Source organism: Melanotaenia boesemani, chromosome 15 (assembly GCF_017639745.1).
Source record: "Melanotaenia boesemani isolate fMelBoe1 chromosome 15, fMelBoe1.pri, whole genome shotgun sequence".
Taxonomy (NCBI): domain Eukaryota; kingdom Metazoa; phylum Chordata; class Actinopteri; order Atheriniformes; family Melanotaeniidae; genus Melanotaenia; species Melanotaenia boesemani.
Window position 1 is genome coordinate 32873431 of NC_055696.1, and position 27336 is coordinate 32900766.

At 43.7% G+C, this 27336-nt stretch overlaps 1 protein-coding gene across 1 annotated transcript in view; it reads right to left on the reverse strand.

Moving 5' to 3' along the window:
• nup98 (nucleoporin 98 and 96 precursor) overlaps nucleotides 1-26853 on the reverse strand; it is a 33890-nt gene extending 7037 nt beyond the window's left edge. The window contains exons 1-25 of the mRNA XM_042007856.1: nucleotides 26691-26853; nucleotides 24668-24774; nucleotides 23811-23906; nucleotides 21464-21649; nucleotides 21247-21386; nucleotides 20986-21093; nucleotides 19623-19803; nucleotides 19344-19507; nucleotides 17312-17449; nucleotides 17075-17210; nucleotides 16890-16982; nucleotides 16602-16739; nucleotides 16379-16512; nucleotides 15925-16112; nucleotides 15716-15832; nucleotides 14299-14479; nucleotides 14116-14215; nucleotides 12938-13051; nucleotides 11332-11470; nucleotides 10822-10999; nucleotides 10548-10709; nucleotides 8947-9186; nucleotides 4260-4389; nucleotides 2807-3054; nucleotides 2540-2724 (exon numbers count right to left, since the gene is read on the reverse strand). Of these exons, the coding sequence (XP_041863790.1) occupies nucleotides 2540-2724; nucleotides 2807-3054; nucleotides 4260-4389; nucleotides 8947-9186; nucleotides 10548-10709; nucleotides 10822-10999; nucleotides 11332-11470; nucleotides 12938-13051; nucleotides 14116-14215; nucleotides 14299-14479; nucleotides 15716-15832; nucleotides 15925-16112; nucleotides 16379-16512; nucleotides 16602-16739; nucleotides 16890-16982; nucleotides 17075-17210; nucleotides 17312-17449; nucleotides 19344-19507; nucleotides 19623-19803; nucleotides 20986-21093; nucleotides 21247-21386; nucleotides 21464-21649; nucleotides 23811-23906; nucleotides 24668-24746 (3575 nt within the window). The 5' untranslated portion in view covers nucleotides 24747-24774; nucleotides 26691-26853. The remainder of the gene's footprint in view (nucleotides 1-2539; nucleotides 2725-2806; nucleotides 3055-4259; nucleotides 4390-8946; nucleotides 9187-10547; nucleotides 10710-10821; nucleotides 11000-11331; nucleotides 11471-12937; nucleotides 13052-14115; nucleotides 14216-14298; nucleotides 14480-15715; nucleotides 15833-15924; nucleotides 16113-16378; nucleotides 16513-16601; nucleotides 16740-16889; nucleotides 16983-17074; nucleotides 17211-17311; nucleotides 17450-19343; nucleotides 19508-19622; nucleotides 19804-20985; nucleotides 21094-21246; nucleotides 21387-21463; nucleotides 21650-23810; nucleotides 23907-24667; nucleotides 24775-26690) is intronic.
• Between the last annotated feature and the right edge of the window lie 483 nt (nucleotides 26854-27336).

A 27336-nucleotide genomic window follows, 5' to 3' on the forward strand; every position in this document is an offset into this window, starting at 1 on the left:
GCTGCCAGTAAGTTTTTTTTTGTCAACTGCTGCACAAAAAAATGTGAATAGTAAACATTGTAATTTCTGAATTTATTGTTCAAGTATTTATCACTAATACAGTGAAAATGAGAGGAAATGTGAATATTTGCTATGCAAAATGATTTCAGTGTGTGTCCCTAAATTTCCTGCTTGCGCTACTAAAAATTTAAGTTAGGGGCCGCTGTGGTCCTCTTAAAAAAAGTTAGTCAGGAGCCCTGCAGCAGAAGACCACACCGGGTGCCTCCTATCAGCTAAGAACAGGAAACTGAGGCTACAATTCACACAGACTGGCCCAAATATGGCTCACATCTGCAGTTCAGTTTGGCCCATATTTGGCCTCGTCTCACAGCTTTGACTATGTGGGTGTGGCTACCATAACTCACCCACGTGATCACCTCGTGTGGCCCAAAAGGAAATTGCTGTAACTTGTGTTCAAGATAGCCCCTCATATTTAGACCAGGTCTGGCCCACACAGCACCTGTCAGTGCCATAACTGAGCCATAAGAGCTAAAAGCAGCCTGGATTGGGCCCAAACATGTCTGCTTTACCACAGTGGAGCATCTTCTGATGCTACGTCCAGCAGGATAATGCACCATGTCACAAAGCTCAGATCATCTCCACCTGCTTTCTGGAACATGACGATGAGTTCACTGGACTCCAACGGCCTCCACAGCCACCAGATCTCAGTCCAGTAGAGCAGCTTTGGGATGTGGTGGAACGGGAGATTCTCATCATGGATGCAGCCGACAAACCTGCAGCAACTGTGTGATGCTGTCATGTTAATATGGAGAAAATCTCTGAGGAAGGTTTCCACCACCTGCTTCATCTATCATTAAAAAGGGAGTTTGACCCGGTACCGGCAGGACGGTCCTGATAAAGAGGACAGTGAACATAGATAAACATGATTCAGAAGATATTTATTTATCTCTCGATGGCTTCAGGATGTTGCCACTTTGTTAAAGTGGAAAAAAGGAGAACTGAAATAAGGATTAGTTATATGTTATATAGCTTATTTTACTTCTCTTGATGTCAGGCCACCAAGTTAAAATTAACTAGAAAGTTTATTTTTATTTATCTATACATTTTCAGTCCATAATTTGGCGTCTTCTCCAATAAATGAAATGATTTAAATTAAGATTAATATCATGACACAGCATGGTATAAACTTTCACTGCTATGCAGATGATACTCAGATATACTTCTCAGTTTGTTAGATTACAAAGACGTCGTAAAGACAAAGACCTGGATGACTGAATTTTCTCCTTCTAAACTCAGACAGACTGAGGATGTTGTCTTTGGACTAAAGACTCAGGACAAAATTCTCCGACTATGTAATTAATCTGGATAATGTTAATTTGGCTTCCAGTGCTACAGTGAGGAACCTTGGAGTTGTTTTTGACCAGTAACATTGCAGGAATGAGGGACATCCTGTCTCAGAGTGATGCAGAAACACTAGTTCATGCTTTCATTACTTCCAGAGTAGATTACTGCAATTCCTTGTTAATGTTCTGTTCCAAATATGTTCTGAAGTCTCCAGCTGATCCAAAAACTGCAGCGAGGGTTCTGATGAGAACTAGCAGGAGAGATCATGTTTCTCCAGTTTTGGCTTCTCTTCATCGGCTCCCTGTTAATCCAGGACAGAATTTAAGATTCTCTCCTCACATACAAATCTCTTCATGACCAGGCTCCATTGTTTTTTATCAAAGATCTCATAGTTCCACAGATTCCCATCAGAGCTCTTTTCTCTCAGACTGCAGATCTACTTGTGGTTCCAGAGTCTGTAAGAGTAGAATGGGAGGCGGAGTCTTCAGCCATCAGGCCCTTCACTTACAGAACCAGCTCCCAGTTTGGGTTCAGGAAGCAGAAGTCCCCACTCTTCCTTTAAGATCAGGCTTAAAACCTTCCTTTTTGTTAAACCTTGTAGTTAGGGGGTGGTCTAGCCATCCCTTAGTTATGCTGCCATAGGCTTAGCCTGCAGAAGGACGTCCCATGATGCACTAGGCTCTTCCTCTTCATCTCTCTGCTCCTCATCTTCCATGTAGAAACATGACAGTCCTAGCATCATCAACTATTTCCCCTCTTAGCAGGTCTTCCTGGATAAATGTTGCAGAGTCTGCTGGTCTCTTTCCTTTCCTCTCCACCCCAACCGGTCCAGGCAGATGGCCGCCCTCCGTTAGGGTTGATCTGAGATGATGAGCTAATAATAAAGCTCACACATGGCAGAACTAGGAATTTATGGAAACACAACTACCCGTGTCGTCACGGTGAGGAATTAATATTCTAAAACAAGTGTTCACACAGGGGCGGAGCCTCTAAAGACCTGGATGGAAACTAGATTGAGAGGAAGCTCCGCCCCAAACATCTGGGCTGTGGCATTTCTTCCCGGCTGTTGCTATGGCAACAGTGTTGCCTCTAGCCGGGATGATGTGTCTGAATTCTTTGTATTTGCGAAGAATAACTGTGTGAAGCAACATTAAAACATTTGTTCTGGTTCTGGACATGTCTGCTGCTCTCTTACGGTCTGCTCCGAGCAGGTTTCGGTAGGAAGCTGAAGTCGGTCTTGGTGCCGAGTTCATGAGATTCGAGCTGTTTGGACGTGGACGAGCTGAGCCGGACACCGCAGTGGGCCAACGTCCAGCCGGGCCCCCAGCCCACCCTGAAGGAGCGGATGGCAAACAGCCCCATGTCCATCAGCAGATCCCCCTGAAACACAGCAAACCGTCACTCAGCAGAAAAGCTCTGACCTATAGAAGACCTGGACCCGTCTAGAGCCTCCAACACCAACCTTGCCCCGAGTCACAGATGCTTTGAGCGGGACAGGCCCGCCCAGCCGCCGGACCCCGACCGTCCTGATGGAAGGTTCTGGAGTTCTGGAAGGCAGCATGAATGAGGATGGACCCAGGCTCTTCCAGTCGGACATACGGGACGGTTCAGCCACCGGAGACGGCCGGGAAGGAGGAAGGAGAGGCCGGGGGGAGTCAGAGACCTGAGACAGGAGGCCGGAGGTGAAACGAGCCTGGAGGAGACCACCAACTGCAACGAGACCAAAACCCTCAGAGAAATCAAATCAAACTTTATTTACAGAGAGTGTTTCATACACAAAGCAATGCAAAGTGCTTCAATCAAGTTATGCATATTAAAAACAAAATTTAAAACGCTGTCACACCAGAGTAAATAACAGCAATTTAAAACACTTCATAGTAGTTCACACACACACACACACACACAAAATGCAGGTACACCCGCCCCAATCTGTACCAACATGAACTTCCATGCCTAGCTACTGAATGTAAGTATAAAACATCAGCAGAAGAAAAACATCTGGCTGAAGCTGCTGTGAGGAAACAGGATCTTGGGGATCCAGTCGCACCACAATCCGGCCCACCCATGACCACAGAGGGCGCCACCACAGGAACCACCCAGGCCAGGGTAGTCACCATGGCAACAACCCAGCAGAACAAACAGGTATAGCCCCTGGCATGAAGGATCCTCAGGAGGAAACCAAATAAAAGCAACACGTATAAAATATAAAAGGAGTTCATAAAAACTGTATACTTGGGTAAAACACAAAAAAACAACAGAAAGCCACACAAATAGCAAATTATATAATTAATACGTAGATAATGATGATAAATAAGATAAAAACAATGTATAGACATAATAACTTGGCTGTAAACTAAGACATAAAAATGGCTTTTGTCTCTGCAGCCCTGAGGTTCTCTGGCAGGCTGGTCCACAGTCCAGGCCCGTAGTGGTGGAACGAGGCCTCACCAGCAGTTTTGGTTCAACTAAGAGGCCGGGACCAGAGGACCTCAGGTCCACGAGGGTTCATAAGTTAAAAGCAGGCCAGATATATAAGAAGGTCCAAGACCATTAAGATTTTCATAAACCAGTAAAAGAAGCTTAAAATCAATCCTGAAACATGGGGAGCCAATGCAGCAACTTTACAACTGGTGTGACGTGTTCCTCTGGTCCTCGTCAGGACTGCTGAGTTCTGGAGTAGTTGCTGGTTAAAAATATTCTGGAGTAGTTGCTGGTTAAAAAATATTCTTTTGGGAAGACCAGAGAGCAGGGCATTACAGTAATCTATTCGACTGGAAATAAAAGCATCCGCACCTGCTGGCAAGAGAAGGAATGGGCAGAGTCGAAAGGATCCAGATTTCTCACACACTGAGAAAGTTTTGGTAAAATGACCACATCGGAACCTTCATCTGAGGAGGAGGACGGAGGTTTCATACCTGACAGCCGACCCAGAGCTCCCGGCAGGACCAGGCGAGGAGACGAGACGTCGGCGACCTTCTTCGCTCCCTGATCCTGGAACATGTCGCCCTCGTCCTCATCCTCAGCAAACAGAGACGCCTTCATGATCTATCAGAGAAAAACAGAGTTCAGATCCGGTTGAAGGTCACTAGGCCTCATTCACCAACATCTGCTTAAATTTGTTCTGAAGTTGTACCCCCCGTCAGATTCATGACCGTGGAGTTGTTCGTATCTTTCCTCTTAGATTGGTGAAAACGGATCTCTTCTAAGCTGAAAGGACAGACCAGCTGGTCCTACTTTGCAGGTAAATGCCCATAAAAGTTCGTGACTTACAGACGTGTGCAAACAGACAGGAGGAGAAACAGATGAGGAAAAATAAAAAGTGAATGAAAATAAATGAAAAAAAGATGTGCAATGAAGCCTGATTTATCTCGTTTTTAGTGTTGCTGTCACAAATAATTACATAGTGAGCTACAAATAATGGCTTTATGTCAGTGCTGTCAAAAATAACGCTTTCATTTATGTAATTAGCTGCTGTAAAATGTTTAACATGCGTGGCATGATGAGCTCCGTACATCCGTCATTTCTCCGTAATGACGACGGGACGCGGAGAAGCATGATGGACGAGATCAGCCGGGTGTTTCTACGATGGACTCGAGAATAAACACAGCATCACTGGAGCAACATGGACATCGCCTCCGTTGGGAGTGTGGGGGTGTTTTAACACACACTCTTCCTGGTGAGAGGATTCCACACCTGCACGTTTCCTGTATTTTTTATTTAACCTCATCCTGCGTCCTGCAGCAACGTGGCTTCTCTAGGGGATCTCTGGTCTTTCTGTTTGCGCAGCAGCTGCTTCCTCCCTCTCCTCTCATGTTGCTTTATACTCCCAGTATAAACCAGTGTGTAGCAGCTTTTAATCCCAGTATAAACCAGTGTGTAGCAGCTTTTAATCCCAGTATAAACCAGTGTGTAGCAGCTTTTAATCCCAGTATAAACCAGTGTGTAGCAGCTTTTAATCCCAGTATAAACCAGTCTGTAACAGCTTTTAATCCAAGTATAAACCAGTGTGTAGCAGCTTTTACTCCCAGTATAAACCAGTCTGTAACAGCTTTTAATCCAAGTATAAACGAGTGTGTAGCAGCTTTTACTCCCAGTATAAACCAGTCTGTAACAGCTTTTAATCCAAGTATAAACCAGTGTGTAACAGCTTTTAATCCAAGTATAAACCAGTCTGTAACAGCTTTTAATCCAAGTATAAACCAGTCTGTAACAGCTTTTAATCCAAGTATAAACCAGTCTGTAACAGCTTTTAATCCAAGTATAAACCAGTGTGTAACAGCTTTTAATCCAAGTATAAACCAGTGTGTAGCAGTTTTTAATCCCAGTATAAACCAGTCTATAACAGCTTTTAATCCAAGTATAAACCAGTCTGTAACAGCTTTTAATCCAAGTATAAACCAGTCTGTAACAGCTTTTAATCCAAGTATAAACCAGTGTGTAGCAGCTTTTAATCCCAATATAAACCAGTCTGTAACAGCTTTTAATCCCAGTATAAACGAGTGTGTAGCAGCTTTTACTCCCAGTATAAACCAGTCTGTAACAGCTTTTAATCCCAGTATAAACCAGTGTGTAACAGCTTTTAATCCAAGTATAAACCAGTCTGTAACAGCTTTTAATCCAAGTATAAACCAGTGTGTAGCAGCTTTTACTCCCAGTATAAACCAGTCTGTAACAGCTTTTAATCCAAGTATAAACGAGTGTGTAGCAGCTTTTACTCCCAGTATAAACCAGTCTGTAACAGCTTTTAATCCAAGTATAAACCAGTGTGTAACAGCTTTTAATCCCAGTATAAACCAGTCTGTAACAGCTTTTAATCCCAGTATAAACGAGTGTGTAACAGCTTTTAATCCCAGTATAAACCAGTGTGTAGCAGCTTTTACTCCCAGTATAAACCAGTGTGTAGCAGCTTTTACTCCCAGTATAAACCAGTCTGTAACAGCTTTTAATCCAAGTATAAACGAGTGTGTAGCAGCTTTTACTCCCAGTATAAACCAGTCTGTAACAGCTTTTAATCCAAGTATAAACCAGTGTGTAACAGCTTTTAATCCCAGTATAAACGAGTGTGTAGCAGCTTTTACTCCCAGTATAAACCAGTCTGTAACAGCTTTTACTCCCAGTATAAACCAGTCTGTAACAGCTTTTAATCCCAGTATAAACCAGTCTGTAACAGCTTTTAATCCCAGTATAAACCAGTGTGTAACAGCTTTTAATCCCAGTATAAACCAGTCTGTAACAGCTTTTAATCCCAGTATAAACTAGTGTGTAGCAGCTTTTAATCCCAGTATAAACCAGTCTGTAACAGCTTTTAATCCCAGTATAAACCAGTGTGTAACAGCTTTTAATCCCAGTATAAACCAGTGTGTAACAGCTTTTAATCCCAGTATAAACGAGTGTGTAGCAGCTTTTACTCCCAGTATAAACCAGTCTGTAGCAGCTTTTAATCCCAGTATAAACCAGTGTGTAGCAGCTTTTTATCCCAGTATAAACCAGTCTGTAACAGCTTTTAATCCCAGTATAAACCAGTGTGTAGCAGCTTTTTATCCCAGTATAAACCAGTCTGTAACAGCTTTAAATCCCAGTATAAACCAGTCTGTAGCAGCTTTTAATCCCAGTATAAACCAGTCTGTAGCAGCTTTGAATCCCAGTATAAACCAGTGTGTAGCAGCTTTTAATCCCAGTATAAACCAGTCTGTAACAGCTTTTAATCCCAGTATAAACCAGTCTATAACAGCTTTTAATCCCAGTATAAACCAGTCTGTAACAGCTTTTAATCCCAGTATAAACCAGTCTGTAACAGCTTTTAATCCCAGTATAAACCAGTGTGTAACAGCTTTTAATCCCAGTATAAACCAGTCTGTAACAGCTTTTAATCCCAGTATAAACCAGTCTGTAGCAGCTTTTAATCCCAGTATAAACCAGTCTGTAGCAGCTTTTCATCCCAGTATAAACCAGTCTGTAGCAGCTTTTAATCCCAGTATAAACCAGTCTGTAACAGCTTTTAATCCCAGTATAAACCAGTGTGTAACAGCTTTTAATCCCAGTATAAACCAGTCTGTAACAGCTTTTAATCCCAGTATAAACCAGTGTGTAACAGCTTTTAATCCCAGTATAAACCATTCTGTAGCAGCTTTTAATCCCAGTATAAACCAGTCTGTAGCAGCTTTTAATCCTAGTATAAACCAGTGTGTAACAGCTTTTAATCCCAGTATAAACCAGTGTGTAGCAGCTTTTAATCCCAGTATAAACCATTCTGTAGCAGCTTTTAATCCCAGTATAAACCAGTCTGTAGCAGCTTTTAATCCTAGTATAAACCAGTGTGTAACAGCTTTTAATCCCAGTATAAACCAGTGTGTAGCAGCTTTTAATCCCAGTATAAACCAGTCTGTAGCAGCTTTTAATCCCAGTATAAACCAGTCTGTAGCAGCTTTTAATCCCAGTATAAACCAGTGTGTAACAGCTTTTAATCCCAGTATAAACCAGTGTGTAGCAGCTTTAATCCCAGTATAAACCAGTGTGTAGCAGCTTTTAATCCCAGTATAAACCAGTGTGTAACAGCTTTTAATCCCAGTATAAACCAGTCTGTAGCAGCTTTTAATCCCAGTATAAACCAGTCTGTAGCAGCTTTTAATCCCAGTATAAACCAGTGTGTAACAGCTTTTAATCCCAGTATAAACCAGTGTGTAGCAGCTTTTAATCCCAGTATAAACCAGTCTGTAGCAGCTGTCAGACTGGGAGGTAAAATGATGTAAAATGAATGTATGAATAGATGTAGCAGCATAAAGGTCGACCAGAAGAAGAAAGCAGAATTTATTACTAACAGAACTTTGTAGAAATAACACACAGACCAACAGTGACCAAACCTTTTCTCATCTCATCGTTCTCTCAAGTTTTGGCTTTCAGGAGAAAAAATATTGTTATTGAAACAAACACACAACAGAAACTATTTCCATGTTTCCACTTTTTCCTCATTTCCAGTTATTCCTGCTACTATTTACCTGCTATCCTCACTAAACCAACTCCAGCTATTGTGTTTCTCAAGTCTGCAGATTTGTGTGGAAACCGTTATATTCTACATGTGCAGAACATTGGTGAACATGTTTTCTTTTTTATAAATAAAGTGGATCTTCTCCCTCTGAGATCTGGACTTTGGCCTCTGAATGATGCTTTGGTGTCATCGCCCGGCTGTAAAACCTTTATTAACATGAACATGGTAACCGGTTCCAGCCCAGACCTAAAGTAAATACAGATGCTGATCAGCTGTGGCTGCACAGAAATCCAAGCCACCAATTGAACTCTCATCACGTTTGATCTAATGGAGCATTCTGGAGCTGCTGCCTCTGAACGCCTGGGTTAGGTGACAGGAGGTCAGAGGTCAACCCATGCTGGGAGAACTCGGTTTATTCCTGGTCTGGAGGTCAGTCAGAGGAGTTCTGATTAAACTCTTTCATCAGTCAATCAGCTGCAAGCGGCTACAACCCAGAATTCTTCAGGGAGTTCTGGACTAAACCTGACCTAGCTACGTTCCCTCAGCTGTTACCTTAACTGCTTGAACCGCGGAGACGCCGCCGAGTCTGATGAGTGATGTGTTTCCTGTCTCTCTACCTGCAGGGTGTGCGGGTTGATCCCCAGAGATGAGGCCATGTGGCTGGACGCAGAGACGCCATTGTGCTCCAAGGTCGCTGAACCGCCAACTTGCTTCCAGCTGGCGGCGTCCATCTCCCCCGGCAACAGCTCGCCATCCTCCTCCGCTCCCAGCATGCTCTCTGTTGGGAGGCTCTGAGTGATGTCGGCCATGTCGCTGTCCAGCTCCACCACGCCGCTCGCCACATCCACAACGGTGGACTGAAGACAAGACACAACCTCAGCGTGAATGCTGACCAAGACCGAAACATTTTAAACTAGAAAAAATTCTGTTAATAAACCGAAATCTGACCAGACAGAAACTTTCACGCCGTCTTCAGTAATTTTATTTCTTTCATGTCAAAGTCAATATTTGAACAATTCAGTCACGTTAAATCAGATAAAAGTTCAGGCTGAAAACAGAAAATCTGCTGCTTAAAAACTTCAAACCAACACAAAGACTTTCAGAGCTTCATAAACACAAGCTTCAGGCCGCCGACTGGCCGGCAAACCAGGCTGCTGTTTGACTGGCAAACCACTATTATTCCCCACAGAGTTTGTCTCACATGGAAATCCTCATGTTTGTGGTGATAAAACCACATTTCCGGTGAGATAAACCTGGTTTTATGGGTCTGCTGATGTTTTAACGTCTTAACTTAAACCCACAAAACATTTTCTGGACAGAAAATTGATGTTAAATCTTTACAGATGTTAAAATGTTTGAAGACAAAAACACCAAAACAAGCTTCTCATTTTCTCTGATCAACATTTACAGACTTTCGTCAGTTAAAGGCACCCAACAGGAAAAACTGATCACTGATCAGTCCAAACATGACACTGCTGTTTAAACATCTGGAATCCCAACTCTGATGTTCATTCAGCCGTTCAATTCAGTTAGAAAAAAAAAAAAAAAAAAAAATATATATGTATATATATATATATATAAAATTGTAATTAACTAAATTTGAATACAATCCAGTTAAGGAATAAATTTGTGTTAAAGTAAACCTGCAGAGGTCTGAACGTAAATGAAGCTGCTGACTGGAAACGTGTTGATATGAACATGGGAGACATGTCTTTACGTGTTGGGGGGCAGAAACAGAGGGACAGTTTTATCCCTGCAGGAAGTCTCGGCATCCACATGGACTCTTTATCTCGTCAGAATATTCATCAAGAAGCAGTCTTTCAGAAAAAAAACCAGACGTGCAGCTTCACTGGTTTAAAACTTTTTAAAACTGCTGCAGAGTTATATCAAACTACTACTCCAGGGAATTTCCAAGTGGATTCTGGTTGTATACATGAGACAGGTGGGACATTCCCTGGGATTTAAACTTGTGGTGTTCCAGTGCTGGTTCCACTCTCTGGAAGGCCGTCAGCTGCGGCTTATAAAACTTTAACCTCTAACACACCTGGGTCAAACAGAAGCTGATAAACCACCAGACCTCTGCTCATCAGCTGATAACTAACCAGCTTCAGTTACCATGGCAACGCAACAAAACCTCAAGCAGCTGTAGCTCTACTCAGATAAAATCAGCTCAGGTGTGACAGTGATGACGAGGATGGGTGGGCGCTGGCTGCTCTACCTGAGCCTGCGGTGCCAACTGCTGCTGGGAAGGAGGAAGCAGCTGCTGCAGCCTGGCGGCAGGAAGTGACATCATCGTCTTTAGCTTCTTGGGGTCGGCTTTAGGCGGGACATCTTCATCCTCGTCGGAGTCCTGGAGGCCATATTTGGAAAAGTGGGCCACCTGTGAGAGACAGAAATGGGGAGGAGTCAGTCACACCTGTTCGTTCCAGCCGTCATGTGACCTGCTGATGGAGGAAGTCGTGTTTTATTGTGACGATTCCATGAGAACCGACCTCGAACACCCAGGATCCGGTCTCTGGGCGGTACTCCAGGAAGCGGGCTCCTTGTTTCCGGGACGCCTTCTCCAGCCGGCCCTCGTAGTTCATGTCGGTTAGACGTTCAGGGCTCCTGATCTGAGTGCAGGCCGTCTTATCGTTCGGCCAAACGCCATCCAGAGTCACCTCCGCCCGCCTAAAATCACACCAAGACAAAAAGTTAAAGATCCGGAGAGAAACTGGTCAACCAGATCAAGATGAACAATGAACCATTGAAACTCCCGAGTTCCAGATCCAACCATGAAACCGGAGTCCAGATTTGTTGAACTGACCAGCAGACAGATCAGAGCAGAATCGTCCCCAAAAATCAAAAAATAAAAACTTCTAAAAAAAACTGAAAAAATTAACAAATTTACTTTTGGTTGTTTTTGGTACCAAATCCGCCTGAAAACCATGAGACCAGAAACTATAAAAACCTGTTTACACTCAAACGTTTCACCATAAAAACCATCAACTCCCGTCACGTACCTGTTAAGCCCCTCCCCCTCTGGCGGCTTGTTTTTGTCATCTGGGTACACGATGACCTCTTTACGTCTGAAATGGACGATCTCGTCGAGGTTCAGGCCCGTCACGTTTACCTCGCCGGGGAAGAAGACAGAGCCGTAACCTGTGAGGACCAATCAGAGGCCAGCAGTCAGACCCACCAGTCAGAGGTCCAGCAGTCAGACCCACCAGTCAGAAGTCCAGCAGTCAGACCCACCAATCAGAAGTCCAGCAGTCAGACCCACCAGTCAGAAGTCCAGCAGTCAGACCCACCAGTCAGAAGTCCAACAGTCAGACCCACCAGTCAGAGGTCCAGCAGTCAGACCCACCAGTCAGAGGTCCAGCAGTCAGACCCACCAGTCAGAGGTCCAGCAGTCAGACCCACCAATCAGAGGTCCAGCAGTCAGACCCACCAATCAGAAGTCCAACAGTCAGACCCACCAGTCAGAGGTCCAGCAGTCAGACCCACCAATCAGAGGTCCAGCAGCCAAACCCACCAATCAGAGGTCCAGCAGCCAAACCCACCAATCAGAGGTCCAGCAGTCAGACCCACCAGTCAGAGGTCCAGCAGTCAGACCCACCAATCAGAAGTCCAGCAGTCAGACCCACCAATCAGAAGTCCAGCAGTCAGACCCACCAATCAGAAGTCCAACAGTCAGACCCACCAGTCAGACCCACCAGTCAGAGGTCCAGCAGTCAGACCCACCAATCAGAAGTCCAACAGTCAGACCCACCAGTCAGAGGTCCAGCAGTCAGACCCACCAATCAGAAGTCCAACAGTCAGACCCACCAGTCAGAGGTCCAGCAGTCAGACCCACCAATCAGAAGTCCTGCAGTCAGACCCACCAATCAGAAGTCCAACAGTCAGACCCACCAGTCAGACCCACCAGTCAGAGGTCCAGCAGTCAGACCCACCAATCAGAGGTCCAGCAGTCAGACCCACCAATCAGAAGTCCAACAGTCAGACCCACCAGCCAGACCCACCAGTCAGAGGTCCAGCAGTCAGACCCACCAATCAGAAGTCCTGCAGTCAGACCCACCAATCAGAAGTCCAGCAGTCAGACCCACCAGTCAGAGGTCCAGCAGTCAGACCCACCAATCAGAAGTCCAGCAGTCAGACCCACCAATCAGAGGTCCAGCAGTCAGACCCATCAATCAGAGGTCCAGCAGTCAGACCCATCAATCAGAGGTCCAGCAGTCAAACCCACCAATCAGAGGTCCAGCAGTCAAACCCACCAATCAGAAGTCCAACAGTCAGACCCACCAATCAGAAGTCCAGCAGTCAGACCCACCAATCAGAAGTCCAGCAGTCAGACCCACCAATCAGAAGTAAAGCAGTCAGACCCACCAGTCAGAAGTCCAGCAGTCAGACCCACCAATCAGAAGTCCAGCAGTCAGACCCACCAGTCAGAAGTCCAGCAGTCAGACCCACCAATCAGAAGTCCAGCAGTCAGACCCACCAATCAGAAGTCCAGCAGTCAGACCCACCAGTCAGAGGTCCAGCAGTCAGACCCACCAATCAGAAGTCCAGCAGTCAGACCCACCAATCAGAAGTCCAGCAGTCAGACCCACCAATCAGAGCAGTCATTACCTTTCCTGCCGACAGTGAAGTTTTCCACGACACATTCTCCGTTTTCATCCACCATCTCAGCCAGATCCTCCAGGGAGGGGATGGTGTAGTACCCCACACGGTTCAGAATAATTCCTGGAACACAGCAACGATGTTTGAATAATCTGTCCACCCGACTCTCTGGCAGCAAACTGAACCAGGTAAAACGTACCAAACACAAACCTGTTTCAGACTGAGAACCTTAAGTTCTCAACTCAGATAACTGGAATCCTGTTAGTTCTGATCAAAACACTTATAACATGACAACCTTCATTCCACCACCCAGTTCCAAAGAAGTTGGGGTGAAATGTAAACAAAAACAGAACGATTTCCGCTTCATGACATCTGTATGCTCTACTAGGAATAAAAGAATGGGTTGATGAGGTTTGGAAATTATCGACTTCTGTCCAAACTTTTATGGAACCGGGTTGTAAATGAACAGTTCATTATTTACAGTGCAACAGTGAGGGGTTAAACAAAAACACCTTTCTCCGAGGGCTGGCTGATATATCGGATTCACTCGATGTATCCCGAGAAATTTTATGTGCTATTTAAAACGATACATAAAATGTCTATATTGCGAACATTGAGTAGAAACTGAAACGGCGACATTTAAAGCGTTTACATGTGATTTTCTTCGTAGTTTAGCTTCTCAGACGGACTGCTAATCTACACCTGCTCTAGGGATGGAGCGAATCTTAGATCACTGCTGTGATCTGGTGAAGAAATAAAATAACCTAAAGAATAAAATAAGACAATATTTTCATGTAACTGAATGAAAAAAACCTGATCTTCTGGGCTGGTGGGAGTTGTTGTGAGGTTGTTGCCTCTAATATAAACGGTGGGGAAACGCTGGGTTTTTCTAAATGTAGAACAGCAGGTTCATAAAGATAATCATAAAGATAAATTTCGTTGAGTTTACTTAAACTCTACTGGTGCCTTTTTATGCTGATTTAATTCAATTTTTACAGTTTAAGAGGCGATTTTAAAAAATTGGGATGTTTATCGTGTGTCAGGATAAAGCCAAAAAATATTTTAGGCCGTATCGCCCAGCCCTATTTTCTATGTGCTTTGTGGATGACGTCAAGATGTTAAAACAACCTTAAAGAGGTTCTGGTTTCTGGGTGAACAGGTCATGATGGCGAACAGGTGATTTGTACCTGCAGGATGAGGAGACTGTTGGGTCTCCTGCTGCTCCTCCTCTCTGTCCTCCTGCAGAGACTCCTCCCCCAGAGATGCCGACACGTCATCGCTGCTCAGCTGAAAGCACAAACAAATGATTCAGAATCAACCCGTCACCATGGCGACCATCAGAACGAATCAGAGGTGAAGGAGCCACCGACCTCCAGGCCGTTCCTGGACGGTTTGTGCATGTTGAGCTCGCTGATGGTGTCCTGGAAGCTGGTCTGGGCTCGGCCCTGAGGGACGGGCTTGGCGATGGGGTTGACGTAGAACTGGGTGACTTCTGGGTCGTCGTCGGTTCGGCTGCTCGGACCTGGAACCTCCTCCTCGTCCTCCACTCGGCTGCAGATAGAAAGCATCGTTAGAAGCGTCAAACTGAAGAACTTTAACTTTCAGGACGCAGTGGAAATGAAACATGAAAGTCTGCATCTGTGTTCAGAGCCAGACTTTGAAAAGACCGTAAACGATGTTTAAGATGGACAAGCAAGATGTCCAAGCTATAAAATATACAAAAAGGGTCAACTTGTTTCGCAGGAGAAGACGCTCTATGTTTTTAAGTTAGTTTAGAGTAAGAAGCGTCCTAAGATTTATTCTCTACTCAGCAGCTGGTAAATTATTGTTGTTTATGATAACAGGTCCTGTTTTCTTTTACCAACAATGTTTATCCAAATTTATAGAAAAATGAGATAAAAAACAAAAGCAAAACTTTTTAGTCTTTTCTGTTATTTGTTATTTTCTCCTTTTCTTTCTCTCATTTATTGATTATTGCTGCTTTGTTGCCACTGGGGACGTGAGTCAGGAGAACCCAGATTTCACGATTTAAATCAACATATTAATGAAAGTAAAATCACTCTTAGTACCCCCTGGTGGTCCCACAACTCCATAACAGGTAAAAATACCCTCCATCCGTCTTCAATGAAAACCAGCGGAACCAGGTGGAATCCAGTAAAAATGTCAAATATCGCAACTTTTGTTTAAAATTAAACACTGACTTTAAAGAACGAATGGATTTAAACTGTTACAGCTGTCAGGTTATAGCAAATAGTTTTAATGGAAGTCAATGGGACGTTTTGGGCCACGAAGGTCACCAGAGGAAGTTTCTGAGGATCAAATCAATTTTGTTGTTGATCTTTGACATAGTCAAGACTGGAAATCACCAAAGACCATCACCCTGATACTAACTATGTAGAAAATAATTCCTGCTGCGCGTCTTTGTTCAGGAGATTCACATTAACGTCGGTCGTCAAACAGCTTCTGCTGATTTTATGATTCTTCCAGCTGCTCCAGGCAGCAAAGTTCTGCTCCAGTCCAACTAATTTTCCTTAAGAGACCTCCAATGGACACTGCTGCACTTTGCTGACTACAACCTGAAAGAAACGCGTACGAAATTACGGCAGACTACTGCTCTTCCTCCTGAACTACAGGCGGCCCCAGCCAGAGTTTGGCCTCCTGCCCTGCAGCTGAAGTTAGACACATTACAGACCTCCAGCTCTTCTGGTTGCTAGACGTCATTATGTTGACAGAGACGGCCTGACCACCCAGGATGCAAGGCCACGAAACGTTGAAGAGAACTGGTACCTGTGTCCGTTGTGAGGATACTCCGACGGCGAGGCCAGGTCATCGCTCTCTTTGTTCAGAGGACTGCTGAACTGGCTGCTGTTCAGGTTCTTCAGAACTAGCTTCTTGATGCTCTTCCTGGAAAATAAAACACAATCCCGCTGTGATGCTACTGCTGCGTGTTTGACATGACCAGAAGACTTACAACATGGTCGCCATGGTGACCAGACCTAGGTACAAAAGCCCCGTTGGTGAGCGAAGGTTCGTCATCATCCAGACCGTCAAAGAGCTGAGACTTGGAAGCTCCAGAGGAAGTCAGGGCTTTGGGACGGACTCTGGTCGCAGGTCGGGGGGTCAGCTTGTAGTGGGTGGGCGTGGTCAGAGCTTTCTGGGCTGTCGGATTGGTCGGTTTTAGACGCTGTCGGAAACAGGAAGGAGTGGTGAGAAAGATTTGATGAGCCAACTCTAAATAAACATTTAGGCGACAGAGTAAAAGGAAACCACTAAGTTTGAGGTTTCTCCTCCCACTGATTCCCATCATGGCATGGATTTAAACATGGAATGATGGGAAGAGACTTGTTTTAGACCAGAACCATTTGGTGTTTTGAAGAGTTTTACTTTTTAAAACAGTGATGTATAAACAAAGTGTAAGAGAAGCTTCTTTCCTTCAGTCATGTTGCTTACCTCCTCCTTCTTCTTGGGGTCTGACAGCGGGTTTCTGAACAGTGGCGAGTCTCCGTACGGCGAGTATGTCAGGACGCTGAGCTGCTGCTGCAGCATGGCCTGCTGGGCGGCGTTGGAGCTCGGATCAGTCAAAGCTGCAGGACAAAAGCATTTAAAAACACCGGAATGTAACTACGTTCCAGACGGAGAAGCTGGATTAAACCAAACAGAAGCAGCTCCTCACCGACGGGCTGCTGCGGCGCGCCGAAGCCCAGCGTGCTCGTTCCGCTGTTGAATCCAGTTGTTCCAAACGTCCCCATCGTTCCCAGAGTGGTGCCCAGTTTGTTCTGGTTGCTCCCGAACAGAGTGGGTCCCACGCCAACTGTTGGACACACACAGCAGTGTTTTACTACACAGCAAGGTGTGGCTGCAGGATTTTTCAGTGCCATCGCAGGAAAGAGTTGAAGGACTCCAAGTATCCACATGAAAATAAAACATGGCTCCAAAAACAAAAGATGTCCTCCAGTATTACCTGTCCCAAAGCTGGTTCCCAGTCCGGTTCCCAGGCCACCAGTGTTTGCCTTGCTCCCAAATAGACCCCCTCCAGCTGGATTGGCACCAAAACCTACAACCAGAAAAACATTTTAACAATGAAACATGACAAAAATTGTGATTCTGGATTTTATTCAATTGTCGTCAGCAGCTCTGAACACATACCGAAGGTGGAGGTGTTGGTTCCAGTTCCCAGCGTGAGAGTGGGCTTGTTTCCAAACAGACCAGTGCCAGTTCCAAAGGACGCAGCACTGGTGGTGGTGGTCCCAAACCCGGCGGTTTTATTACCAAATAAACTGGGCTGAAAGGAAAAACAGTTTGACAGACGTTTGTTTTCACGTCAACCCCATGAACTCAGATTTGGGCAACAGCAACGACCCGAGTTAAGATACAGCTTCGTACCTGCGTCCCAACGTTTCCAAATCCAGCAGCAGGTTGGCCAAACAGACCCGTACCAGTTCCAAAACCAGTGGCGGTGCTGGTCTGAGCTGTGCCAAACAACCCACCTGACTGGGAAGCTGCCGTGTTTCCAAACAAGCCCTGAAGGATCAACATCAGTTCATCAGAGAACGTCTCCCAGAGCTTCACCAGCCGTTTCATTCAGCCATAACTCAGCGGTCTGCACCATTAACGGACCACGAAACCAGTTACCAAACGCCCACATCCAGATCTGTGTTACTCTCAATGAACCCAAAGCTGTTCAGCTTTTATTCATTTACAGTCCTGATCCAGTTCTCACTTGTTTCTATATTTCCATGAGAGTTACTAAAACCTAATATAAATCCGGTATCTCCATTAGAACCAGTTGTTCCAGTTCTAAAGGAGATGAGAGGGAAGACCTGGTCTGAGCAGCTTTGTTCAGCTCACTTTAATTATAAAAAAAAAAAAAAAAAAAAACACACATTGAAAAACAGCTGCAAAGAGCTCAAAGTGCACTGTCAACATTTAAACAGACGAAACATACGAAACACAAGCCTACAAAACATAAAACACATGGACACATCCTAAAACACATAAATACCAAGAAACAATAAAAACACGGTATGAATAAATAGCAGTAAAGAGGAACTAAAACAGTAAGGTGCATGTCTGAGGTATTTTAAAGTGCACTGTTCAAAGTCATGACAGCTTGTGGAAAAAAACTTAATATGACGAGATGTGGTGTATTTAATCGAGCGATATGGTTTCACTGAGGGTAGGAGGTCGAACATCTCTGTAGCAGGGTGGCTAGAGGGTCGTTTTTTATCTGTAGAGCTCTTGTCAAGAGTCTAGATTTGTAAATGTCCTCCAGGACTGGTAGGTCACAGCCTATCGTCCTGTGAACCCTCTTACAGAAGTTTTCTGTCGTTTCTTTAAGTGACAAACGCTGGTTATGAACATGGGTTTATGTTCTTCATTATGTGCCCTTTGTGAGCTTCGTCCCACATGCACAGACTCTCCACTCAAACTGGTGTTTAGTCATTAGTTTTGCTGGTGGTGCCACACCATCACATCTTATTAACAGTCTTAGGACACGTGATTAATTACTAATATCTAAACTAGTTCCCACTAATTCTCAACACAGTATCCAGGAACAGTTCTCCAGGATCCTTAAAGGACTTTCCAAAGTTCTTCTCTGAAGTTGGTTCCCTTGTCTGTCCAGATAACCCCACACGGCTTAAATAAATAATGTTGAGTTCCGGGTTCTGGGGAGGATCCGTCCCTCCATCAGACCCGCTGAGGTCCGGGTTCTGGGGAGGATCCGTCCCTCCATCAGACCCGCTGAGATCCGGGTTCTGGGAAGGATCCGTCCCTCCATCAGACCCGCTGAGGTCTGGGTTCTGGGGAGGATCCATCCTTCCATCAGACCCGTTTCCTCTGATCTTTAGTCCAGTTCTTGGGTCATGTGATCTACGTCAGTCTTTTCCCTTCTTTAAGAATGGCTTCCCAACAGCCACGTTTCCATGGAGACCATTTCTGACGAGGCTTCGGCCAACAGTAGATGGATCAGCTGAAGGTCCAGATGCATCTCTCAGGTCCTGGTTCAGGTCTTTGCTGGATTTCAGATCCTGTTCTGCTGTAGACAGTTTTTAGTCCTGATTCTTCTTCTTCTGTCCTCCACGTGTCCAGTTTCTGCCTCCATGCTGAGATAAGTTTCCAGCTAACAGCTGTTTGGGAATCACCTTGTTGCTGCTGAGATCCTGTTTTCTGTCAGACTGTCTGATCTCTACTGGTTTCATACATGAAACTAAAGAAATGGGAACAAATCCAGTTTAAACCGGTTCTTTGAAACAAATCAGTCTGAGATGAAGACATGAGAACTGGATCAGGACTGTACGAAGATGAACTGAGTGAGAAACTGATGTTAAACACACATATTGAACTAAAATGGAGACATTTTATCGTAGTTAAGGAAGCTCATATTGCTGGTTCAGCGCTGCATGTGGAGCCTCACCATGCTGCTGGTGTTGGGCTGTCCCATCGTGGTGGTGTTGCCAAAGGGAAAGCTGGAGCTCTGAGTGGTGGTCGGCTGACCGAAGGGCTTGAAGAGGCTGCCGGCCTGCTGCTGGTTCGGCTGGCCAAACAGACCGCCTGTAGTCGTGCCGAAGCCCCCTGAAGCTGTTAAAGAACAAGACCAAGACTTCTCCCTCATTTCTGATTATTTCACAACAAACTGGAGACTTAAACTGAAGGTTTCTAGTCAGACTTTTAACTCCAGCTTCTGACCACCTACTTGGACCAAAAGTGCTTTTGTTCTGCCCGAAAGAGAAGCTGGTGTTGGGGGCCGCGGAGCCGAAGAGGCCGGTGGCAGCGCTGGAGGTTGCTGTGGCTCCACCAAACAGACCGCCCGTCGCAGGAGTCATCGGGTTGGTCGGGCCCTTCCTCCCCGCCTGGTAGTCCTCCAGCCTCAACTCCTGCAGACACCACAACAGTTTCACAGTTTCCACCCCATTTTCATTATGTCTACCTGAGAGATTAGCAGGGAGAAAAGCCTCCCTATGGTCCAGCTCCTGGACTCTGTCAGTGAATGTCAACCTAACGAGGTACAAACTTTACACCATCGCTAATTTCCTTAATCTATTTGATTTACAACAACCTATTTCAGGCGTTCCTCAATGGACACCGCTACATTTCAGCACAATATTATTGTACAGAACACAATACACCTTTTTCCACAATAACGTCCAGTTGAATTTAGGACATTTTCTATTTCGTTTTTCTGAATTGGTCACAAACAAAAATGTCCTTAGGCAGAACCAAATTTGTGGTTACTGTACAGCGATATATAAAAATGATGGTACTAGTATAACTCCATGGGAATACAATGCGGTCCTCACACATGTAATGATTTTAATATCACTGACAAAGTGATTACTACACCCTGTGCTGGAGCACCCATGTTAATGATCTGTGCTGCAGACTGGAGAAAAGGCTTCGCTTCTCACACAGACTCGGCCTGTTTGAGGTCTGACCTGCGAACAAGCTCTTTTTCCTATAAAGCTGTTCATGGTGGCATCATCAGGTACGGTGTGGTTGGATGCTTTAACACATTAACAGTTCAGTCTAGACTCACAAATATAGATGAAAGGAACTGGGTTAAATATTCAGTAACCAGTAGCTGTTCTGTACTGGGATGCCTCAGCACAGTCAAGCCAGCAATGAACGCAAGCTGATGTCAGAACATCCATCGCTGATCAATACGTCCTATTTGATTTCTATCAAGTCTGACAAAGGCTGGAATTGTGGCATGTCTGACAGTTAAGAGGAGAGGAGGTCGTGCGACTGGTGCAGCAACATTTGCGCAAAAAAATGGTCAAAAAGTGTCAGCACTTGCAGCTGCAAAGCGCAAATGGTTGCAGAAAAGCAATTTTTAAATTTCATAATCGATTTATCAATTTTTTTTTAAACCAGCCCTAAACAGGACTGGGCGATGTGGATAAAAAAATAAAAAACGCTATGATGGAAGGAGAGAGCGGGAGGTGGACACTTAAAGAAGAAAGAAATCTGAATTTACATCAACGGCTCATTCAGATGAGCCGGATTAATCAGCCAGGCCTTCACTGACTCTCCAGACATGCCGGCACCTACAAACTGACCTCCAGGGACTTGTTCTCGTACTCCTTCATGGCCGTGATGCACTGGTGCTTTGTGTTGATGCTCGTGGTCACGCCTGCTTTCACCATCGTGTCACTTCCTGTCGGAGGCTGAAGGAAAGAAAACTTCATGTCAACAGGAAGTCAGAAACAAACGGAGTCTTTAAGGAGACGTCAGGAAGCTCCAAACCAGTTCTGACCAGCCACATAAAAACGACCCGGGATGCCATTCCCTGCATCATTGGTATTAGCTGGCGTACTCACGTTGAATTTCACGGTTGTTCCTGGCTGCTGCGTGGTCGAGAACCCAGAGCCTCCGAAAAGAGAGCTGGAGCCACCGAAAGGGTTGGCGGTGGCGGTGGTGGCGCCGAACAGCCCGCCGCTGCTGGTGCTCGTTCCAAAGCCTGAAGGATGAAGGACACGTTTCAGTGGATGAGACAGAAAACAACCAGAGATGAAAAGCTAAACAACGACGACTCACTTCCGAAAGAGGTGGGCTTGTTGGCACCGAAGGCATTGTTCTGCTGGGAGAAGAGTCCACCGCTGGTGCCGGTCCCGGCGCTGCCAAACAGGCCGGTGGTGGTGCCGCTGGCTGCACCGAACCCGAAGCCGGTGCTGGTGGAGGATGTCGCCGGCTGGCTGAACGTACTGGACCCGAACAGACCGCCTGGAGGAAGCAGGGACAGTAAAGTTAGACAACATCTTTTTTCCCCTTTTCAAAAGAAAAGAAACAATTTTCAGCATTTCCAGTGTGTTGAACAGTTTTTTTTATTAATAAAAAAATAAATAAAAAAAAAAACTGTATTCATATGTTTCCCCAGATTTCCACATAAGTCGTGTATGGTTGAACAAAGGAACAGTATGACATGTACAATGATGGCAGACTAAACATTTGGCTTTATAAGAACTGAAATTTATTTAGATATTGTAAAAAATATAGTTTATATGGTTTTTACAGCTCATGATTTCATCTTTTATTAATTCAAGTAATTTTATTTCAGACTTTCCCCAATTTCTCCATTATTAATCATGAGCTTATTACTGTTAGTTGATCTATTCCTACATATAAACTTGGTTTTATTTAAATTTAATGTTAACTTATTAAGAACAAACCAGCTCCTCCATACTGCCTCACAACAACACAGATTCCCATCATCACCAAACAAAACAACTGGACACGTCACATGTTGTTATATATATATATATATATATATATATATATATATTACAAAACGTCCCGTCATTTGTGGAAATTCCAGCTGTTCTCTCATTGATTCGGATTTCATCCGATTTTTTTCTACGTACTTTTCTCTGTAATTCAGATAATTTCAAAGCCAACTGAGGGCCACTCTTCTCACCCCAAACTTTAAGTTTTAGTATCAATAACTCAAGTTCCACTGCATCAAAAACCTTTTTAAAAGAATCGCAAACACGGACATCGCTTCATTTTCCATTGCAGAAGTTCATCATGGTCGTGTCAAATTTTGTTCTGCGAGAAATTTTCTCAGAAACTATCGCAATACGCAATAATGTTGTCATTTTGAGACCATTTTCAACTAATATGACAATGCCATAATAACGCAAGTACACCTTTTCAAAGGTCAATAAACTTTCATTTCTAAAGAATATGTCACACTGGAACTGGAAGAAATTTTAAATAAGACAAAAACAATTACAACGGACTCAGTCTCATTAACAATGAATAAAAACCAAACAACAAAAAACAACAAGTATGATAGAAAATAAAGTCTCTGTTCTGGAAACAAAATTACCTTAAAAAAATATATTAAAAATATTAAACATGGGACTCAGACAGGGAAACCCGGTAAAACTGCCAGTTAGGACCATTTTATTTAAAAAAAACTAGGAAAAAAAAAGAAACTGCATCGTTGCTGAAATATCTCCCTCATCACTGTGTGTCGGACTGATCTACGAGCAGTGATGAACCACTGCGACGTGACGCTGTGCTTTTCCACACACGCCGGGACACCGGCCCACTGGGAATCCTCCCGAACCTCTCGATTAGCCGGCATCGCTCTTGATGTGTATTTCAGCCTGAGAAATCGAAGGTTTAGCGTGAGAAGCCACTCAAATGTGAGTCTCACGGCCGATGCGTGAGCGTTGGCAGCCCTGTAAAACAAATGTGGCGTACCGGCTCGTACAGGTTAGTGCTTCACCACGGTGCCGCAACATGCTGAGAGAGGTCACTCCGCAAGAAACCAGAGCGTTCAGCCGAGATGCTCCATATGAAACCTGCTGTCATACACAGCCTATGGTAAAGTTAAATAAAAAAAAAGAAAAAAAAAAAGATCCTAGCTGGCAAACTTATCACGCTCATTTTTCTTACCGAGCAATTAATTGACTTGTTGCTCATGGCGACAGGCCTATGTGGGTCCAACACTTTCCTTTGGTTTTGGCAGGTCTGAGACCTTATTTTACATCTGGGTACCAAAAATGTAACGTTCATTGTAGAAATGACCTAAATAACTGAAGTCTTACGTTGTGGCGCTACGTTAGTTGTCGTGTTGCCAGAAATCTGCTGCACATCACAAAATAAAATAAAAACTTTCTGCCCAGACAGGAAACAAACTACCAACTTTCACAAATCCAACCACATTTAGTTATTACCAACATGATTGTTTTCTCTCCGTCTTACAGAGACCGAGATCATTTTTTTATTTAGCAACTGAAGGTAGTTAAAGCTGCTTCTGTAAACAGATGAAGTCCAGCTCCTGGACCTGGTTCAGGCCACCCGAGGACCCTGAATGATTCATAACGCTCAACAGAAAAAAAAAAAAAAAAGAAAAAAAAAATCAGTGCTGACGAACCAGGCTTGTTCTGTGTGGAGCCAAACAGTCCTCCCGTGTTGGTGGTCGTCCCAAACGCTGACGTCCCGAAGCCTCCCGTGGTCCCAAAACCCGTGTCTGAAGAACACGACCACAACATAATGTTTAGTCACACAGAAATGAGACGATCTAAAGTCAGAGTCATGATGGATGATGTTGACATAGAAGGAGAATGAAAGCAGATTCTTGGGTCTGAAACTGACTTCAAACTGTCTCAGAAGTCTCACATAAACACAACAGCAAAAAATGGCCCAAACCACTGGGACTAAAAGCAGGTAGGAAGGCTTTATGAGCTGGTTTTACTGGGACTAAAAGCAGGTAGGAAGGCTTTATGAGCTGGTTTTACTGGGACTAAAAGCAGGTAGGAAGGCTTTATGAGCTGGTTTTACTGTGACTAAAAGCAGGTAGGAAGGCTTTATGAGCTGGTTTTACTGTGACTAAAAGCAGGTAGGAAGGCTTTATGAGCTGGTTTTACTGGGACTAAAAGCAGGTAGGAAGGCTTTATAAGCTGGTTTTACTGGGACTAAAAGCAGGTAGGAAGGCTTTATAAGCTGGTTTTACTGGGACTAAAAGCAGGTAGGAAGGCTTTATAAGCTGGTTTTACTGGGACTAAAAGCAGGTAGGAAGGCTTTATGAGCTGGTTTTACTGGGACTAAAAGCAGGTAGGAAGGCTTTATGAGCTGGTTTTACTGGGACTAAAAGCAGGTAGGAAGGCTTTATAAGCTGGTTTTACAACCTGTAACTGATGGTCTTTGTGAAAACAACATGATGCTGAACAGGAACTGAGACTCGTCTGGAACTGCTGTTTAAACTACAACAAAAACAAATAATAAACTTACTTTGCTGACCGAAGGTGGACGAGGTGCCAAACCCCCCCGTCCCTCCACCGAAAGGAGTATTAAACGACTTGTTGAACATCCTGCGATGCTAGCAGGACCTCATAAGTCTGTAGACACACAAGAACATGGTCATCTCCAGGTTCATAAAAGATTGACTGCTTGACACCTGCTGTGTAGCTGTTTCTCTATCATAAAGCTAACTTCAGTTCATCTGCTTGGAGGGGCATTAGCAGGTGGCAGAAATTTTACTTTTTAATGACCAAAAAAGTAAAAAAAAACTTAAACCAGAAAAGAATATTTAACATCAAAACTGATACATGCAAGGATTTTGGTTGGAAAGTGTTCATTTAAAAATCATAAAAAATAGAACTTTATTTGTCACTGCAACAAAAAGTGCAAAGAAATTAATAACATTACTAATTACTAAATTACAACTTATACTGAGGTTGGGAAAAAAAACGGCATTAACCTTAAATCTGTCTTTGGGCTTGTGGAGTCTTAAAATAATATAAAAAAGTCACCTTTCATTCAAAGATTGTCATAAGAATAATAAAGCCTAAAAGATTAAAACATGTCATAACATGTATTAAGAAAAGGAGCCCTTTACAGAAAATAAAACCCACATTAAAACATTGGTCTTTAGGCAGATATTTCCACAGCAGAGGACAGGTGTGGTCAAATATGAAAATCAGTATGGAAAGAACACCGTTAATCCTGCTGTTAAATACAGATGGAGACAAACATTCAGACGTGATCATCGTTATCTGAGAATGAGATATTTAGATCATGAAATTACATGATAGAATTGGTCCAATTGACTCCAATCAGGCTCAGATTTTCTCATGCTGTGATATTTCTCACAAACATCCAGGTGAAGTTTCTTCTTCTTCTGGTTTCTTTTTTCCCCCTTCTAAACAAAATGGCTTTATTTAATTGTCCAGTTCAAGGTGGGAAAGTAAAAACTAAACTAGTGGCACTGCATGACCAATGCCTTTAGATTTCTCATCATGAAAGAGCCAATGTAATAAAAGCTTAAACTTAAAGGAATGTTCTCTTTTCCTTTCTATATTAATGTCTCTACTCCACAAGCATCTTCACATCTTCTAAAATAAGTAAAAATGAATGTGCAGAAACTAACAATGTGCTTTGAAGTTAAAAAAAAATAAAAGAAAAACAGAGCAAGAATGTGACCAATAGGTGTGAATATTACTGCAATAAAACATAATATAACTTGTCTCATGTTTGAAAGAGCCTACAAAATTCTTACAAGGGTTAGATTCGTAATTCCGAATAACAGAAAGCCATTAAATCTTGACTGACAGAAGACGTTTAATGGCCATTTCAGAGTTGTTCCTGTCCTGGTTTGACTTCAGTGGATGACAGTGACATAAAGTAGAGTTTGTCCGGCCTCTCGGGTCCAGCAGACTAGATGGATTTAACTGCATCGGGGAGCCCTTTCGTACATGTCTAACTGTACAAATTCAGTCTATTATGAAGGGATAACATCAGACTGACTAACTCGACTACTTTGAGCTTAGCAGACCACCAGCTCCACGTGTAACCAACCGAGCAGCGCTTTGAGCTAAATAGCTCCGTGAAAGCCAAACACAACGCCCTTTTGTGACAGCTAGATGACTGTTGATCAGTTTGTCATCAAACCTTTCACCTTACGAGTCTGAGCCGGTAAAGACCGGTTACAGAGGAACACTGGTTGCTGAGGCTAATGTCAGCACGTTGCTAGCATTATTTCCGCTACATGTAGCAACAAGTTTACTCCAAAAGTTCACGTCATATAGCCTCCAAAAAGCCTTAAACTCATATCAAAAAACACAGTCAGCATTTAAATAATATAAACTCGTAACGCCGAAGAGTATTTACCGTGTGACATACCTACTTGCAATAACTACGTCAAGCTAATGTTAGCCAGCTTGCTAGCTAGCTAGCCAGCGCTCCCGCTAATACCGTGCTAGCAAAACAAAACCAAATAGGAAAAGAAAGAGGGGTTTATTTAGCAAATACGTACCTTCAATGACTCGTTTGTGAGGGTTTAGTCTCTGCCAGCCGTCCTCCAGCGGAGGTAAAGGCACAACGTTCAAAAGCTCACCGATGAAAGCGTCTTTAGGTAAACATCGGTACAACCGGAGAGCGGCTAGCTTTGTCAACGAGGAGGGAAAACGTTTCAGCATACGTCACGACGCGATTATATACGTCATCACGACCATGAGCAACTCTGGACTGTTTACGTAAACACATTTTTAAACAACGCATAAGGTCTGGCTTTAAAAATATTTTAATCTCAATAAAAAATAATATGATATGAAATTATATAAACAAAAACGGAAATAGAAAAAGAGCAGATTAAATAAAATAAATAATAAAAAATTAAATCTAACAAAGATATGAACAGTGACAAAAAGAACAATTAGAACTGTTTAAATAGAACGTTTAAAAAGCATTTAAACTGGCAAGTTTGACATATCAGGACTGTGGTATTGTATAAGTATATATACAAAACACGGACACGACTGTGGGGTACTCTTGCAGACTTCTGTCTCGCTTTATCTCGACTCTTCTTCTTTAGCCGGATAACAGTGTTACTGTTATCATACTCCACCTAGTGGTAGGAGTCATATCCATACATCACATCTTTCCCCTTAAGATTATACATA